The sequence below is a fragment of the Triplophysa rosa genome, linkage group LG2, assembly GCF_024868665.1.
Source record: "Triplophysa rosa linkage group LG2, Trosa_1v2, whole genome shotgun sequence".
Taxonomy (NCBI): domain Eukaryota; kingdom Metazoa; phylum Chordata; class Actinopteri; order Cypriniformes; family Nemacheilidae; genus Triplophysa; species Triplophysa rosa.
In genome coordinates, this window is record NC_079891.1 from 5,502,330 (window position 1) to 5,522,487 (window position 20,158).

At 38.5% G+C, this 20,158-nt stretch overlaps 1 protein-coding gene across 2 annotated transcripts in view; it reads left to right on the plus strand.

The window, feature by feature from the left end:
* The window catches only part of doc2b (double C2-like domains, beta), a 182,789-nt gene that overhangs the window by 23,702 nt on the left and 138,929 nt on the right, over window positions 1–20,158 (plus strand). For both annotated transcript variants that reach the window (XM_057357618.1, XM_057357609.1), the window contains 3 exons: window positions 136–295; window positions 10,799–10,897; window positions 11,214–11,378. In XM_057357618.1, coding sequence (XP_057213601.1) covers window positions 136–295; window positions 10,799–10,897; window positions 11,214–11,378 — 424 coding nt within the window. The remainder of the gene's footprint in view (window positions 1–135; window positions 296–10,798; window positions 10,898–11,213; window positions 11,379–20,158) is intronic.

Sequence of the window (20,158 nt, forward strand, 5' to 3'; positions counted from 1 at the left end):
TATTGTTTTATGGACAGCGGTGTGAAATGACGGTAGCCTGTAACTGTTCTTGGGCTGTATTGAATAGATCTGCTTTATATGTGTCGTTTTTGCGGCAAAACAATAACGTGTGTTTGGCTTTGCTTCTCTTTAAAGGTTTGGAAACAATCAGGAGCCTGGTTCTACAAAGGCCTGCCGAAGCACATTCACCCCATCAAGGATTCAGTTCTAGTAAAGAGAAAACCAGTAATGGAAAGAGCAGCGATGGCAGTGGTCAGGAACGCACCCATGACCTACACATGGGCTCAAAGCAAAGGTTTGACGTGTTCTCTTTATTGCAGAATAGTTTGTTTGCCGTGTTATAGTCCTGTTATGTTTCCGTTGTTGTGATGGCTAACTTCAAAAGATCTGTAAGTTCAGTGTAAAGCTGACTTCACTGTTCCACTTTGTTAGATTTTTTGTACTTATGACATTGAGCTGATGTGCTGCTTCTCTGAAATAAGAAAATTGCTGTAAATTGAGTTAAGGTGCAGTGCACACACAGTGCCTGGAGCAAATAAAGATATTGTTCTCACGGGGACGAAGAAAAAACGTCTTGTTTTACAGTGGATCCCGAAATGTATTTTGACGCTTTTGGTTGTCAGATTTATTAACGGTAAACATGTTCCATGCCATGTTCCAAGGCAGACGGCCTTGGCTGCTATTTGTAACCACAACGCTGCTTTTTTTAAACTAAAAAGACGCCAAGTGTGAACACGATCTAAGCAGGTTTTTCAAGAAAAAAGTGGTGTCGATCATTTGATATTATGTACACGTCAGTAGTTCCAAACAAAGTTTAACACCCTGATGCATGTAATTGGGTCAGATTTCCAGTTAGCTCTTATTCTACAAAGGTTATAAATCTAAAGGTCAGTCAGCCTGTTAATACACCCTTTAGACATGATGGGACGCCTTTAGATGGGAAGTCCCATTCTGTACCAGCAGCGGTTAATAAACCCAGCCATTTAATGACAACCTCATTTAACCCACCACCAAATAACCACTCACTCTTCTGGTTCGTCAGTTTCTGGCGGAAACTTGTCTAGCTTCAGTTTCGCTTAACCTTGCAGAAATATACATGAAAGAAGATGCAGAAGTAAAATTCTGGATGTGAACTCACAAGCTTGTGTGTGATAAGCTTACTTATCAATAGATTTAGACAGTAGAAGAAGTCCTACAGCATCTCAAACACATTTTAGCACAAGAACTCGCAGAGAAACAATCTGTCAACATTTTATTACATATCATAAAGCTTGTGGCCCGTCAGAGTTTACGGTCACGCAGCTTTTCATGCATTTGATTATTTCTAAATGCAAAGACGGTGTTCAGGAGCGTTTATCAAATTCACATATGGGGCTTTTTATTGCTTTAGAAAGACCTGGATGGAGACCTTCACATTTACAGGCACCCATCTGTTCATGTTTTCTTGGACTACAATTCATATATGGATTACATCTGATGTTCTATTAAAAACTAGACTTATAAACACAAATGTAGCTTTGTAGCATCTGAGAGCGAGAGGTGTAAGTAGTGCATTAGGGATGACTGAACAAATGAGATCTGAAAGGCTTGTTTAGATTAACATGGAGTCATATTTCTATATCAGTGGCTGCTGTTGAGCAGAGCATATAAAAAGCTTTTAAAGGATTAAACATCAGAAAAGTGCAAGTGTTGAGGAACGGCTCCTTCTTGATCATAATATTTAGCAAAGGAAAAAACTACAGTAAAGCTTGTGATGTTATTTCATGGGACTTAATACAATACAAGGCATTACACCAGAATAAATGTTTAAATGAAGCATCTCATAATTGTTATCACGAAACCTTTTATGTGATCAAATTCTAGTGATCAGGCTATTGTGATCAAATTTTCTTTTCTTGTGAAAGGTAATATTTGTCAGTAGTTTTTGGCCACCATTGACTACCATAGTAGGAAAAATGACAATGGTAGTCAAAAGTGCCCCAGAACTGTTTGCTTTCCTACATTCTTCAAAATATCTTCTTATGTGTTCAACAGAACGAAGACATTTATAAAGCATTTTTTTCTTACTATGGTAGTCAACGGTGGCCAAGAACCGGCCTGTTATTTTTAAATATCGGTCACTTTAATAAATCATGAATGTCTTTCGATGTGAAAAGTTTTTGTGCAGCCAAAATTGAAGCTAAAAGCCATAGGAATGCTTGGTTCAAATGTGGCGGCACGTTGCTAACTTGATCTCAATTCAATTCAATTCAATTTTATTTATATAGCGCTTTTCACAATGTGCATTGTTCCAACGCAGCTTTACAGGAGAAAATACGAAAAACTGAAAAACACAAAAAAGGTCAAACACAGCACAGTGCATGGTATTTATAGAACAAGCAAGATTATTCTAGTAAATAATATCTCATAAATGCAGTCTATTTAGCATTAAGTGAATGCTTGGCTGAAAAGATGTGTCTTTAATCTAGATTTAAATTGGGAGAGTGTGTCTGACCCTCGAATAGTATCGGGAAGGCTATTCCAGAGTTTAGGTGCTACGTATGAGAAAGCTCTGTCCCCTTTGGTGGATTTAGTTATTCTAGGTGTTATCAAAAGTCTGGAGTTTTGAGATCTTAGAGAGCGTGATGGGTTGTAGTGTGGTAGAAGCTCTGTTATGTAGGTAGGGGCTAAACCGTTTAAGGCTTTATAAGTAATTAAAAGAACTTTAAAGTCAATACGATACTTAATGGGTAGCCAGAGAAGGGATGATAAATTTGGGGTTATGTGGTCGTATTTTCTGGACCTGAACCTTTTTGTTGTCTTAAAAAAGTCCCAAAATGCACACATTTTAAAGGGGTCATATGACACGTCTAAAACTAATATTATTGTTTATTTTAGATGTAATTGCAATGTGTATTAGGGATGCACCGATTATGATTTTCCATGGCCAATACCGATTTTTTACAAGCAAACTGGCCAATTCCGATACAGAGTTCCGATTTTTTTCCCCTTTAAGCAACAAACAAGAAAAAAATTATGAGTATAAACAACATGTTTATTTGGTTTTTCACAGGCCAAACTGGCTTTGGCTATTGAAAACAATTACTGTAACCATCTTAAATTAAAGGCAGTAACTGCACAATAAGCACATTCAATCCAAAGATGGTACAGATATTTAGCATTTAGCTATTTTTCAATTGGGTTTAAAGTTAAGCTAAAACATGCACGGGTAACTTATAACACACCAAAGACACCGAAAAATACATATTCGCGCCATATGACCCCTTTAAAAAACAAACATGGCATAATGTTAATAAGTTGTCACAGAATAAGAATATGTGAATAACTCAATTTTGACCAAAATGTCAGATAGAACCTTATAATTCCAAGTAGACGATAAGTTTGAAGAAGTTCAAAAAAAATAATTTTTGACTGAACTATTTCTTTAAAGGAACCTTTGAGATCAGGTTACACATTTGTGGTACAGAAAGATTTAATACAAGAGCTTTAGCAACAACAACAAGCTGCACCGTTGTGGTGTTTTAACAGGATTTTCATGTTCTAAACCCTCTGGAGGTCCTGCGGCCCGCCACGTATTTTGTCGATAGGGCTTAACTTGTATTGAATCTGCAACATTCTGTGATGTCTAGACAGGTTCAAATTTAGCATCCTTGACACATTATATATCAATCTGAACATATCAAATAGACTGATGATTCATACTGGATATCTCTCTCTGACACGACTTGATGGTTAGATGGGTTCCTGGATCACCATCCAGACAAAGATTTAATTCCATTCCTGCTAATGTTTTTACACAGATACGCAGGCATTAACACACACACACACACGCACACACAGAGTCAGTTGAGTTACGTCTCTCGTTTGGCTTCCTGGACTAGAGCAGGAAGTCAGATCTGGATTCAACACAGTTATTCAGTTGGTATGTTGTGTTTTGCCCAGCCAGCAGTTGGATATACAGGTAAAGTTTCATGCGCTTTCACACAGATAAAGGACTTCCTGCCCCAGGTGCTCCGGGGGGCACATCAGAGAAAGAAGAACAATGATATCTCAATGTTTTGCCCGCCTACACAGCAGAATATTCATCTTGATAACTTGAGTCATTTATTTCTTCATCAACATTGATCTTTTTTGGACTCTTCGTGCCAGAATTGGTTGATATATTCGTGAATTAATGCTGGCGGGTTAATCGGGCTAAATGTATGTAAAATGAAACTCATTGGAATTTCATGAAAATGCCGCATCTGGCAGCTATTACAGATTTGGGATGATAATGTGCCGGTTGGATGAGTAATGAGCTCATATTTAGAGATAGTGATCGCTGGGGAGACGTCAGTGAGTTTCGTTTCGTTTCCTTAGAGAAGACAACAACTTCAGTTCCGTATGTTGAGAGGATTTTTAGTGCTGTGGGCACTAAAATAAGTTTTTTATGAAGAATAGTTTGGTTGATCCAGAGAGATTCAGATGCCGTAGCTATTACTATGAATGGGGATACGTGCAAGTCTCAGTTTGAGGTGTCACAGTATACTGTTAACATTAAAGGGATAGTTCACTCAAAAATGAAAATTCTGTCATCAATTACTCGCCCTCAGATTGTTCCAAACCTGTATAAACGTCTTTGTTCTGCTAAACACAAAGAGAGATATTTGAAAGAATGTCAGTAAACAAACAGATCTCATCCCGCATTTACTGCCATAGTAGGGAAAATAAATACTATGGGAATCAATGGGGGATGATATTCAGCACTAGTATCTGGTTGACACTCAAACATAGGTGGCAGTTCTGTACCGGTTTAAATTTTTGTCTTGAGATCTGGTAACAATGTTTACAGACTCTATCTGTGCCTTCTCACACTTGTGTGATTCATTGGCCGAAAATGCAAAATAAAATAAAAATTTGAATGACAGCATTATTTTTTTTACTTCAAAATCTTAATAATACTTGGCAACCTTTGGGCATGCACAAAAGCTGATTTTTTTTGCTTAATTTGAGCTTAAAGCCACAATATGGAATATTTGGACCGCTAGATGGCGCACTTTCGAAACAATAACAAAAGGCGAAGCTAAATGACGTTATGTAGGAGAGTGGAATCATGGGACATGTCGTTTTCACCATCCAGAGGGGTATGGAGATTGCCCATCATGCTCACGGGCGAGGTAATGAATTAATTTTATTTTATGTCATCGTAATGAATTAGCTTGCAAGAAACGTGGAATGTAATGCTACGTTAGCCCGCGACTGATATTGGACTTTGTCCATTGATTTGGTAGCATAATGCTACACAGTTTTACCTGTTTAAAACAGTCATACAGTCGTCATTTAAAAAGTAAATTTGAACGAACCCACAGCATTTACAAGTAACGTTATTGGCTACATATTTTTGTGCAACATATACTGTATTTCATAGGGTAACTGCATTCATAACTATTCAAATAATCTGTGCATGAGTATTTCGTGTACAATAAAAAAATGTGCTTACCTATCTATTAAAACACATGCGAGAGCGGAGTCTCTGTCGAGTCCAAGTTGGTCGCGATGCTCTCTCCATTTAGAAAACGCCACGGCGATATTAATCCTTGTCTTGTTTCTTTGTTTGTCCATAAGCCTGCTTGCCTCATTTAACCTACGTTTACACCTTTTTGGGTTTCCTTTACTCGCCAAAGAGTAATCGTGATCCATAATAACAGAACAACAGATGCTACGTCCCAGATGCTGTTTAACCACTTCCGCATTTGCGCGTTGCCGTAGTTCTACAACCGGAAACTGAGGGTAGTGCGGAGAATCGGATATTAAGTCACTGATATGCGACAAATACAAGGGAGACAAGGGACGGGCCATTATTTTAAATAGGAATTTCTCTGGATTCGCACATTCTTGGGAACATTTGGGATAATGTAAGTACACAACTGCGTGAAATATATCACACTGTGTAAGTGATTTTTGGATATTTAATATCAAAATTCTTCCATATTGTGGCTTTAAGAAACAAACTTTATGGTATGTTTGATGTCATGTTTAATTGTTGATCAGAAATATAGACAGTTTCATCGGATGCACGCACGTCTGACCCCCAGTTAACTTCCTGTTTGTGTTTGGCTAGTGTCTAATAATATAACTATTTAATTTATATGTTGTTTAATTTATATTATTATTAATTTGTATTATTGTATTAAATAAATGATTTGTTGAATTTTGTTGTATGATCATTTTATTAAATAAACTATTTGTTGAGTGGGTCCTGTAGTTCGGTCGCATTTAAACAAACTGTATGGTACATTGACATCTAGCGGTTGAGCTTGGTATCGCAGTCTAAATTACAAATATTGAAGAGACAAGTTTAGCCAAGTAACGGTTCTACTCGGTTTCTTTTGATTGTTATCAGAATTAATCTACAGACACTATTGTTTGTGAATGTGTACCGGAAGTTCAATTGGGGTCACAAATGTTTGCATGCGCTGTAACGTGTGTTTATGTTGTTAAGATAAAACTGTCTATATTGTTTTACTGTGACTTTAGCACAAGATATCATATCAGTCTTTCCAATATTTAAGTAGATAGGACTTGGTCTTGTATAACTGAAATAGCTGCATTGCAAATCGAGTGGGATGACTTTCCTTAAAGGGATTTGGTTGTACTTAATTTTAGAGAGATTTTAATTTCATTTTTGAGTGTATTTAGGTTTGTGTAACAATGATAATTATGAAAATGAACAGTGGTGTGGGCATGTTTGAGTCTGTTATTTAGGAAGAATAACTGAAAATGAAAGAATTGCTCTTGTACAGTTATTTTTTATTGTTTTGAGAAATATCAGCATATCCACGTTTACCAAGTTTACATTAAACACAACAGCCCCTGCTGTTCAAAACATGTATTGCAATTAATTTAACATCTCAACCGACTTGAATCGTCACACAGTATAATCGATTTTCAACCGCTCATGGTGAATCCTTACATCCCTATAAATAATTAAATGGAAATAACAAAATGCTGCTTTAAATTTGGTTGTGTTTATTTGATTTGGTTTATTTGGTTTGTCTTACACAGGCACATTCTTCTGTTCGGTATACAGTGCTTTTTTCCTTGTTGATCTACAGCAGTCGCACACACAGACATCTATAACCATGGCTTCACTTTGGTCTGTTTATTTAGCATCTCTCCCCATGAAAACACATCCTGTGTGATTGGCTCACTCATTCTGGTGAGGTAGACTGAAAAACATGCTTTGCGTTTGGCTATTTTCCAACCAGGGGGGAGCAATTTAACTTACGATGGAATTCACAGACTGGCCAAAGGACAAAAATATTAGAATGATAAAATGTTAGAACTCTATATGTTACAAAATTGACCTATATTAGAAAGGTCAGTAAAGAAGTTATCATTACAAATGTTTTTCAGACCCACCGTTGCATGCTGGGTGTTATTTGGTAATGCCTTTGGGGAGAATAGGATGAGTTCTTGGCTTGGCAAAGCAACTACTTGTTGTAAACAGTAATGGCGCTTTTCCACTGCATGGTACTGCACGGTACGGCGTGGTACAGCTCACTTTTGGGGGGTTTTCCACTGGGTACAGTACCTAGTACCTGATACTTTTTTTAGTACCACCTCGGTTGAGGTTCCAAGCGTACTGTACTGATAACAAAATGTGACGTGTTTACACACAGGTCACTGATTGTCAGAGAGAATCATTACCAACGTCATTGGGCGATGCGAGAGTATGTGACTGATGCATCTGCACCTCGAGTCTCCGCTGACCGCACGCGAGTGTTCAAAACGGACCAGGCATAAGATAATGAATAGGAAAACACGTCCCTTCGCGCTCGTGTTCAGGGCAGGGGTAGTAGCCTACGATCACACTCTAATGAAGGGAAATGACAAAACGGGGAGTTTTGTCAAGTTTTGCCCTTGTTGCAATCCATCAAAATGATGGACGGCCTTCAGATTTTTCCGTCACTGGCAAAAAACATCTGCCAATGACGGAGAATTTTCGGTTAACGCAACCTCTGGTATCAGCACTCTGAAATTTATAGTAATCGTCTAATTAATAGAAAAAGTAAAAAAGTAAATGAATCAATTATCAATTAAATTTAACAACATATTTCAGTCCTTTCTTTACAGTTTCAATAAGATCATTGGGGTTAATAAAATCGCTGCTTCATGTTATTGGCAGATGTGTTAGTATAAGTTGTATTTGTTAATAAATCCGTGTACTGTATTCTATTGTGTTATGGTCACTGTGTACTTGTTGCTGTTTCTGTGTACTGGATGCTCCTGTCACCAAAACAAATTCCTTGTATGTGCAAGCATACTTGGCAATAAAGCTCTTTCTGATTCTGATTCCAAACGCAACAGGATTTGTGCATTTTCTTAGACATCTTTATGTGTTTGTCCCGCGAATGCATGTTCCTAATCCCCAAGTAAACATTTTGAATATTCTGAACACTTGTTGTTAACAGTACAGTATAATACCAATTAATACCATTAATTTTACACGCTCTGCTTCTCTGCATTCACACGCGTTCGCCTGAAGCCCTGCGGATGTCTGTCTCTCTTTGACTAAAAGTAAACAATCACTTCATATTTGCAGAGACCTTTAACTGTAAGTCTTGTGACATTTCAATTGGCGAACAATCAGCTGAAGTCCCGTGGTCTCTAGCGGAGGTTAGTTTCTCTTCATTCTGTACCCTGTCCTCTCCTGTCATTGCCTGTAATGTGACTGAATATCAACAGGCAACAGTTAACTACGAGCGGAGGGAAATTACATTCCTTTTTTTCTCGTATATTTAGCCACAGATGGTGTCTGGATGGAGATAATGTTTTCTTGCTGTATAATTGAATTGTGTTTGTTTAGATGAAATGTCAGAGAATTCCGGACTTCATCTTTTTGCAGAGTAGGCTGTTTGTATCTGGATGGCTAGGACGCTCATATATAGTAAGGTAATTCTTAGAAACTGTCTTTCGTGTAATTCTACAAACTCCAGGATGAGTGCAAATGGTTTTGTAATGCAATTGATGGATGCTAATAATTTAGCATGATCTTAATCATTTTGCAGTTATGCGGTACATGGTAGATCAGTTTTGTACCATGTTAGGTCACCACTTGATGCCCGGGGTCCTGAAGCGAAACCAGCTGAGATCCAGTCAATTAAAGTATATTTATTTCTCATTTTCATGTGGGAACACATGACTAGTGTTCTGATGGTGCATAGGCCGGGGCACTCTGACTTGTGTGTGTATCAGTGATTCGACACAAAGACAAAATTTGCTGCTCTATAGCCTTATTCATCAAGCCAGATTGTAGAGATGGGTGGTAAGAGAGAGAGAGAGACAGAGACAGAGACAGAGACAGGAGACCCGTCTCCCTCTCTTGCTCGCTCGCACACACCGCAGCGCAGCACAGCACCGCCATCCCCCTTCCTCTGATTGAAACCACGGCAGATGGGCTGCAGCAAATTGGACGGCAGAACAGAGCTGATCTCAAGCTTGCCTTTTCTCTCTCTGATAAAAATATTAATTTTCAGCTTGGGCTCAAGTCGCTGATCAGGGGCGAGAGCATGCCGCTGTGATGATGAAGGCTCTGGAAAGCAGAGCGATGATCCACGGACACCTGAAGCGTCTCCGAAGTTTCTCGCTGTATTTTACATGCTTCTGAAACAGAATATGAAGAGTATTTTTGTATAAGCACAGTCGTTTTTTTTGACTGTCGCCCCACTATATGTTTCCATTTCTTTTTTGCCTTTATTTGTTAGTTTTTTTACGTGTCCCTGGGAATGAATGTCTTTATGTATTTGTTGACGCTGTGCTGCGCAGTGTGCAGATCATTTAGTCTTCTGATAGATGATGTTGGTTCCCATCCCCTGGTGTTGCACTTTGTGTCTGAATGTGCCCGGTCACTCTTGTTTTCCGCGCAAGTTGGTTCCGGGCTGGAAAAACAATCTCAGCCTTTTAAAGCTGCTGGTCTCAGAACAGGAATTGCTATCAGAGGACGTTAATAATATCTGCACCAATTTTTCCAAACAACAACGCAAAACAAAACTAGATTGCTCCCATTACAATCAACAAAGCTATTTACGCTGTCAGAGCATTCAGTTAATGGACACTCCATTCCTTTGGACAGTGTGTGGTGGGTACAGCATCTTCAACCAACTTGTTTAGATATTTTATTACACATTTATGAATCGTTTATGAACATTTTGCTTAAAAAAGGAAATCTTCGCAAAACACAAAGCAGATATTTTGAAGAATAATGGGAACCAAACAACATTGGCCTTCATTGACTTCAGTTGTATGGACACAAAACCACTGAGACATTTCTTGATTGTGATTGGTTGTGATGTATTGTAAAATTTCCAAAACCATACAGCTGTCCACATAACATAAGCATCACTGCGCCACCTAATGTTGCTGCACCTGTTGCTTGGCAACCGCTTTTTTGTTTCTGTTTCTGAGGAATTACATTGTGTGGTGGACCAATAATATTTTTCATTAATATTATTACGTTTTATTTTATTAAACCTTGCTAAGTATATGGAATAACCGTTTTGTAATGTTTACAGTGAATTTATAACAGTTTCCCTTCAAATCGTGCCTAACAATGCCCCTTAGCTTGACCTCATCATTGTATGCTTTAATTTATACATAAAAAAGTGGCCTAGACGTTCTTAAAATTCATTCTTATATTCATATAATGACCATGTTAATTTTGTGGTGATCTATCCCTTTAATCTTTAATTCTCTCTCTCTCTCTGTCTCTCTCTCTCTCTCTCTCTCTCTCTCTCTCTCTCTCTCTCTCTCTATACAGTGTATTTGAGTGAAAGTGACGGCAGTGATGATGAGCTCACTGAATGCAGCAGTGAAAGAAAGACCTTCATGTCTGTGTCTGATCAAAGAAGAGATTCCGGTAATGCAAAAAATCACTGGCTCACACACACACACACACACACACACACACACACACACACACACACACACACACACACACACACACACACGCTCACACAATCTCACGCACAAGGTCCATCTGTCAGATTTGCTTCTTACCATGTGTAGGAAAACACACAGGTCCCATAGCATTGGCTCAGTTGGACTGCTTTATGTGGACAAAAATGGACAAAAAAAATTAGAATCGCTTTCTTGGCAAAAGTAGTAAATAATGACTGACTGCATGATTTTATTGTAAAAGTTGTCTGAGAGATGTTTTATACCTGCCCTTCTAGAATCAAGTGGCGGTCTGGTGCAGACACCCTTGCTGTCCAGCATTGCCTGCCCATCTCGAACCAGCATTTTCACAGAAAGACCCTATAGCTCGTTCAGCGAGCGAAGCAGCATCACACAACCGACTTTGGAAGATGAAGTCACAGGCCATGGCCGACTCTTACTGAGTGAGTGCCCTCGCACACAGCTCAAAATATCTTTTCTGTGGGGCCAAGCGATACTGACAACTGTTGACTAAATATTAGGTGGAAAAGTGAGTCCTGAATTAATCTCTGTGCACTGAGCTACACCTTTAAAATACCTTTTTCCTATCGAATCCGTTTCCTTTTTACTATTTGTTCTCCGTTTAGTTTTTGTTAATTAGGTATGTTGCTCATAAATTGTGTTGCTGTTGCCTCATAGAGTCAAAAGTAAATATGATTATATTTTAAGAAGGCACCTGTGTGCTCCTAGTTTGCCCATATAATGACCCGTGTGTTTTTTAGGTACGAACTGCCCTCTGTCTCTCGCAAATTGTTCTTGCATGTGTCCCTTTGGTCTTTCATTATGAGCCGCTTTCATTGTCTACCTGTATCTCTCTGTTCTCTGCATGCCTAAAGGAACTCTGCTCTCCAGTTTCAGTGCAGGGAAAAAACAAATAGCCCTCATTATCCCAATAATAGTGTGCAAGTTGCTCAAGCACTCTTCAATTTGTACTGCTCACTTTCACAGATAAGGACTTTTTTCCCTTATGTACTGCAGCCTCTTCACAGGCTCCTGCAAGCTTAGCAAGAGCTGGTTTATCTCCCTGCGTATTAGCGATAAAACTTTCAAATGCCACAGCACAACGTAACAGAAACAAATTGAGACGCTTTTGCAATTTATTTTTTAGGCTATCTATACCACATTATGTTTTGCACTATACTAGAGTACTATGAAAGGATACCTAATAAATATATTCTAATAATATATTATAAAGTGCAGCTTGTAAATAGGTTAGTTGTCCTTGATTCTGATTGGTTGGTGCTTTGTTCTAAGCCATTATAAAATTCCCCAAAAAACATACAGCTGACCACATTTAACTACGCCCCTTAGGTATTAAAATCGTAAACCACGGCTTCGTGGTGCTTATTGCTTAATTTTTTTATTAAGGGAAGTGTGTAATTTCTGCACAGTAGCATCACTACACAAAGATTTAATGCTGTGTTCACACCAAACGCGAACAATCGTGTTCCTCGCCATTTATTACTTGCGGGAAAAGTTCGTTATTTTCGCGTTAGTGAAATGAAAAATATAACACGACGGGGAGTGTCTTTTTGTTTCTGGACCCGTCAATCTGTCTTCGCGCAAATTTCTTGCTCGAGTTGAAATGTTTTTATTTGCACGGAAGACATAATTGACGCACGTTCGCAGCAATTGCGCCACCCGATTCATGCTATTCGCAACACTTGCCATGAGTTTGCGTTTATTCGTGTCTTTGCATTGACTTTGTATGCAATTTACTCACGCAAATCACTTAATTCATGTTTGGTGTGAAGACAGAATAAGATTTAAATTAAACACTCCTCTTACGAAAATGAATCATGATTTAACTATGGTAACAATAGTTTTTTGGTTTTATTTGTAATAACCCATAGTAACCACAAATTAACCCTAGTAACCCTTTAACAATGATATTTGTTTTTTGTTTTTTTTGTTTTTTGATTGTTTTTTTGTCCAGAAATTTAAACAGATTTGGAACAACTTGAAGGTGAGTAAATGATGACCGAATGTTCATTTTTGGGTGAAGTATCCCTTAACTAAAGGTACTACACTTTTACTATAATAAAACCATGGTTATTTTCCTAAGGATCACCTTTCTGTCATTTGTTGGACAAACCCAAAACTCATGCCATTAGTCAAGGCAATGCCAATGTTGTTTGAAATGCTCAAGCAAATGTTTGATAGCATCACAGTTTTTATGCTTTAGAGAACCCATCAACCTGTAAATAGTTGTGCCTCATATTAAGCTGGGATAGTGGAGAATATTTTTGAAGCAAAAATAATGAACGCCCTAGAAGTTGACATCCAGGACTGTTCAAACACACAAGGCAATGTTTTGATTCACTGTGTTTACAGTCTTCAGATAGTCAAGCTACCGATGCCTTAATTGGAGTCTTCTATGCACATTAAAGTGTAAAAGTAAAACCTATTCAAACACTGCTTTATGAACTTGACGTTGTGAAGTTTTCAGGTGACCGATCAGGTCTTGTTTGTTTACGGGGAAGGCAGATTGAGGGTACAGTATAGATTCTCATTAGGGAATGAAAATGTTTCTCTGATAGCGTAGCAGCATTTATTATAGTATGCAATCTGGCCTTTGTTTGTCATTAATCAGTTCATATCATGTGCAGTCGCATCTCATTCATTTTCAGACCGTGCTGTATGTTTGCTGACAAGGTGTCGTTTGGCCATTTTTGTCTCTGGCTGTGTAGAGATGTTGTCTGATTGTAGTTCAGTATTGTGTAATACGTATAAATAAGTTTAAGGCACTAAAATTATAATAATAAGTAATAATAATAATAATAAGGCAGTCGTGGCCTAATGGTTAGAGAGTGGGACTCGTGACCAGAAGGTTGACGGTTCGATTCCCAGGGCCGGCGGGTAACGACTGAGGTGCCCTTGAGCAAGGCACCTTACCCCTACTTGCTCCCCGGGCGCTGCAGTGATAGCTGCCCACTGCTCCGGGTGCACGTGTGCTCACCACTTGCTGTGCGTGTGTTCACTACTCTCTGGATGGGTTAAATGCAGAGGTCACATGTCAGGTATGGGTCACCATATCTGACTAATAGGTCACTTTCACTTCACTTTCACTTTCAATAATAAGCAAAAACTAAAATAAAACAAACAAAAGTAAATAAATCTTATATGTATTTGTATATCTTATATACAAAAACAAATGCTTATAAAAGATTGCAAAAAATTGTATTTAATTCAACATAAAAACTACAAATAAAAGCTAATCTAAAATATGAATAAAACTTAGCAAAACTATACCACAATTCATTTTTCTAATTTGCATTTACATTTTGTTGCAAATTTGCAAATTATAATACATTGCAAATTATATTATGTTTTGTGAATTTATAAATATTAAAACATTTTCAAAAGCATATTTATTTTTCAATTTTCTTGCTTCAATGACAACATGCATTCAAGCCGGCATGAACTCCTAACATCCCAACATGATTTATGAGTGATCCAAAGAGTTTCTCTGTGTGCTGGACCCTTATTGACCCTTTGCACAAAAAGTTAGCATGATCAATGTTACATTTACTTACATGTGATTCTAGTGAGCAAGAAATTGTGCACTATATTAAATACTTCTATACTGTACATCATAATGTTTACTCTTTTGAACTGAGACAACAACACATTTCCCCAGATGATAAGTAACGTTTTTCCTGCTGTTTTGTACAAATGGTTCCTATTTTAAATCTGAAACAGCTTCTATCACAGTGTATGAAATATCAGATATCAAAGGGTTAATACTGGCTCATGATTAAATGGCATATTGACTCCGTTCCTCTCTGGCTTGTTAAATCTCTGTGTAAACGTACAGACACAACACATTGTAATAGAGCCAGTCAGATGACAGGAAAAGACCCGTGTCTGCTCCCGTTCTATTCTGTTGTACTCACTGGTGATAATGTGCCGTGTATCCGGTCTATTTTATTCACTGCTGATATGTTTTGTTTCATTTATCTCCATAAACATTATTGTCAACCTTTTAAATGGTCGTAAATACAAAATAGAAAGAGTTGACATTTAAAAGACCAGATTTCTGAGAAAATAGTGAGCAAATTATATCTCTCACACGATAGCTCCGAAATAAATAACTGCTGACCACGATTGGCACAGGATAATAAATGCACATTATTGATAGGCGGTGCGCTGAGCGATAGCATTTCAGTGGATTAAATGGCATAGAAACACGCAGACCGAGAGATTATACTAAACGCGAGATAAAAAAGTGTAAATGATAATAAAATTCAATGTAATGGACTGTTCACACTGTGACGATAACTATAATGGTATACTACAACTATATTAGCGTCCACACTAGGGGTTGCACGAACTAGTCGACTAGTCGACATTCGGAAGCGGCATTTAAAGCTTTTTGTAGTCGACTACTAGTCGTTCATTTAGGCCATTAGTTGACTATTCGGACGTTTATGATATTAATTTAAATATTTCAATATACATGGGGAATGGGGACATCAGATAATGGTTTAAGCTTCATGGATGAAAATAATGTTTTATGTAACATTGCTATTATTGTACGGAGATAACCAAAACCATTATTATGAGCCTTTAAAATATAAAAGTTCTCAAGTGCACGCATAATGCAATCCACTGTGACACTGCCACCACAAGTTATGATTATATGTCTCAATATAATATCTCACTGGTGAACTAGTGAAACAAACCAAAACAGCAAACAAACAAAAAAAAGGCTTTCGGACACCTAACAAAACAAAAAGAAAACATATCATGGTTAAAAAATAAAGCCGACGGCCTTAAAAGGAAAGAAAACTCAGAGGTTATAACGCAAAAACCTAGGAATAAATAAATATAATCAATACATTATATAAACGTTAAAAATAAAATATAAAGCAGTAACTAAACACTATAACAATATATACCATTATCTTAACTCACGTCACCTTTTCCTTCGAAAAGGGTGCGATTAATCGCAATTAAAAAATGTAATCTATTGACAGCCTAATTTGGATACTATATATTTAGAGGCTATTTTGCGGGAGTCCCGCCATTCTCCCGCGGCCCGCACACACGAGTGACTTACTGCCCACACCCATCAAATCTTGTTGCGAAACATTCCCTAGCTTAATTAATGACGTCATCGACTAGTCGACGTTGACGCGACTTTTATCACATAATAGTCGACTCATTCAACCCATAGTCCACACCACCGGTACATGTTCAATTTAACATTTACTGCAATACATTGTATTTGTATTAGCTATTAACCATAAAATATTAGCTTATGCGTTAACAAATAGAAATGAATGCGTCCTTATTGTTAAGTGTTACCATAAATAACAGGTTATGTCCTTTTAGCGCATGTTTGCGTAGATAAACAATTGAAAAGCAGAGCAGTGGAACGGCAAAACACATTTTGTGTGCACAATTTCTTTATCGCAGGGTTTTTCTAACCTCAGCTTGCCAGTAAAGTGAGATCTCGATTATCATTGTGTCTCCCTGAGCTGTGTTCATAAATTACAGCCGGAGCTCCTCTGTGACCTTTTCCTCACTCTGTGAATATTTTGGTTTAATACAGATGGGTTTGGTGTGCATAGCCGAGTCTGATGTGGGTGTATCATTCCGAAACGGCAAAGAATTTTTGCTTCCGAGAAAAGAATCCCTGTAATCTCCCTTATAAAAAAAGTGTTGTGGTTGGAGACAGAATTTGATCAATCTGATCGCTGTTGGGTGATAGGCTTGCCGAAGTCCTCTGGTGTTTTGGGTCTTTCAGCATTAGACATCCTTATCCAGACCATCCAGCTAAAGTCGATCAAGCTTGTGTTCTAGCCAAAAACTCCATGATTTGGTCATCGCGGATGTTTTCTCTCTGTGGATGGCTTTTCGCGCTCTTTCTCCTGTGATGTCCAGTGATGTAAACTCTGGAATGGGATTACCCCATGAAACCACTGGCAAGCACCTCACTCGCCTGCCTTGTCTTTGCCAGTTGCTAACTGTGTCATCATATTTTTCCCACTTCTGTTCTAGGATCCCTTTGTGCACTCTTTGTAGGGGGGCACAGTTAGGTCCAGCATGACTACTAAACAATGTCGCACCTTTGAGTGCTGTTGTACTGAATATGAGCACGGCTGTTATTCTCACATATTAAAGGTCTAGTTTGTGAAATTTTGCTACATCTAGCTGTGAGGTTACGAATTGCAACCAACGGCTCACTCCACCCCTCCCTTTCGAAGCACTACGGTGACTGACACAGAACTAAGATGTCGTCACGTTTTTCGCTTTTTTGCAGATGGAGATGATGTATTTACGAAATGCACCGTGGAGCAGTTTGTCCATTTAGGGCTACTGTAGATTCTCCCCAAAAAATACACATTGGACCTTTACGTTTGCGTATTTTTTTGCGTACGTTTTGTGTTAAGTGTGTGTACTTGTAATGTAGTTTTTTTTATTACACAGCGCCCTAGAATACTTTTGACTGGAATAATTCTTATTTGCTAGTCGCAACATTAAACTAATAATACAGGCTCATCCGGGTACTGCGAGTTATCTTGACCTTACAAATATTTTACTATAAATCAATTAAATCAAATTGCATTATCGCTTAAAGATGATAGGAAATGGCTTTCCTCGTGGTTTGTGTTTGTTTTAAATGCGCTAACAAAAGATTTCAAATCAATATTTTTGTCGAATAGTTTACTCGTGTCGCTTTACATTATACCTCACATATAGATCAGACAAAAAGTAGCGGAAAAATTCACCCAGACATAATTGCTCTGCATCAAAAAATGACTTTCTGTCTTCTGTAGAACATGTTTTGAGCTTTTAAGATGCTTTTTTAAAAGTGAACCATTTTATAAATTTGTGGCAAACAACTTACTTTTCAGTCTGTTGCTTATGTAAAGCTATTGTGTAGCTTTAGAAAACTTGCAATGTAGCGCGTGAGTCATATGTGGCCTCTGGCATAAATGCTGTTCCAAAACATCTCCTTCAGAATTCAGTACATAAAAGAAAGTTACCCAAATATCCACAGTATTTGATTTTCGATTGAATACGGTGTGGTGCAGATTGTCCTCTTTAAGCAAGACGAATGTTCTTCTCCCCAAACCCAGGCCCTGTGAGAGTCATTCACATGATTCATGCACAAAAACACTGATCAATAACATCATTCTCTCTTTTCATAGCTATGGCAGGCATGCACCATCCCTTACCAAGACCCAGCTATCCATTCAGAGTACACAAGTACACAGCAGAGAGAGCCACTAATAAAACGACACAGTGTCTGATATGTAGGAACAACTGTCATATTGTTAAAGGGGGACGTTTAATTCCACACCCGTAATTAATGACTAGTGTCCTCTGATGAGCTGGAGACGGGCCGCGCGTGCTGGGTGAGGAGGTGACTGGGGTGGATCCGGTGTCGCGGATCCTCCCTCACCGGGAGAGAGGAAGTGCAGCTTTAACATGCCATGAGCAGCGCAGCTTTGATGACTGCAAGCGGCTGAACCTAAACGCTCATTAAATCGGATGAGGAGGAGAGACTCAGGCGGAGCTCTGACAGATTTGTCACCTGAAATGCCATCAGATGTGGCCCATTGTTGGACACAATTCTGTGGTGCAGTAGTGTCTACCATAATGCAGTTAACAACAGACAATATTTGGATTGTAAGGATTAAAAAGTCACGAGTTTTGTAACTTTCAGAAACTGCACAAAGCTGTGAGTTCTGCAAGTTATTTTTATAGTACGTCTGGTTCCTCATGTAAGGCGCCCTAATACACAATATCTGAGGAAGATTACCGTCATCTCCTGAGAGTTTCTCTCTGACACTATAATATGTTGACGTAAAGCCACAAGAAAATGCATTTTTTTATCAGCAGCTGTAAAACATCAGTCCAGGCACAGCCAATATTTTCAGCCACCATCTGCTCTCTTGTGAATCGTCATTGGGAACGGTTAACTGTGGCGTGTCAACGATCGGTCTGGTTAAAATGCTAACAGGAGACGGGATGCTTAACCCCCCGACCTCCAGCGTTTCATGAATCCCTCGCTCTGGTGATGAGAGGCCGCTTGAACGTCCTTTGATCGCGGTACATTATTCTAATGGGAGAGGTCATTTAGCCGGAACGGTATGCAGAGCGAAATTATATTGACAGTCCTTCATATTTACAGTATTTTATTCTCTGGAGACCAGAGATTTCAGGATGACTTTATCATATATGTATTTGGCAAACGCTTTAATCCAAAGAGATTTACAGTGCATTCAAAGTACATACATTTTATCAGTAGTACATGGCAATAAGTGAATTTCTTGCTAAGATAAAAAATCTTAATTCAAGATACGTTTACTTGTCCACCAGTGCAGTTAATCATACATTGATATCAATGGCATTGTTGCTGTGTCGATCTTACAGAATCAGTAAGCTTGCCTTTCACCTAGTGTTTTTGCAAGCTGTGTTTAATATAGCCGAACCTGTACCCAAGCATTGTTATTATGTTATTCATGAAGCAGGCAGAAGTAAGACAGTTTATCTGACATGCATGGCACCTCATACGCTGGCCTTAATCCCAGCCTGCATGAGTCCTGCAGTCCTGTCTGGGCACTGGCCAATCATGTTGTGCCCTGTGATGCTGTGGACGCACCCAACCGGATACCCAACCCTCCTGATGACGCCTCTAATGCTCAGGCGTTTTGTTCAAGGACAGCTGGGTACGTACGTTAAAATGAAATATTTGCGTAAGAGACCAGGTTCGTTTCACCTTAATGTATAAATGTAAATGAACTGCTTTTTGTCTTCTCCGTTTATAATTATACATTTTATCCAAAGCGATCTACAGAGCATTCTGGGTCATTTTACCAGTGTGTGTGTTTACTGAAAATGCCACGCTATGTGCCAACTTCTCATATTGCTTTATCACCTCTTTGAAAGAGTGACAGTTTGTTGAAACCTGTTGATCGTCAATAGTCTCGTCTACTGCATGTGACAGATGCAGTTTAACATCTTGCTGCAGTATATAAAAGTTGGCCGCATAAAACGAGGGCCTTAAAACCTCAACGAACTGAATAAATGCATGAAGAGGACTGTAAGTGGTCGTCTACAGTACTTTACTATGACCTGTTTTTGATCACAGACAGACTAACAAGGTCATTCAACATATTTTATGTGTAAAGTAAAAGGGGTGTGATTCTTTAAAATGAAAGATAAGGGC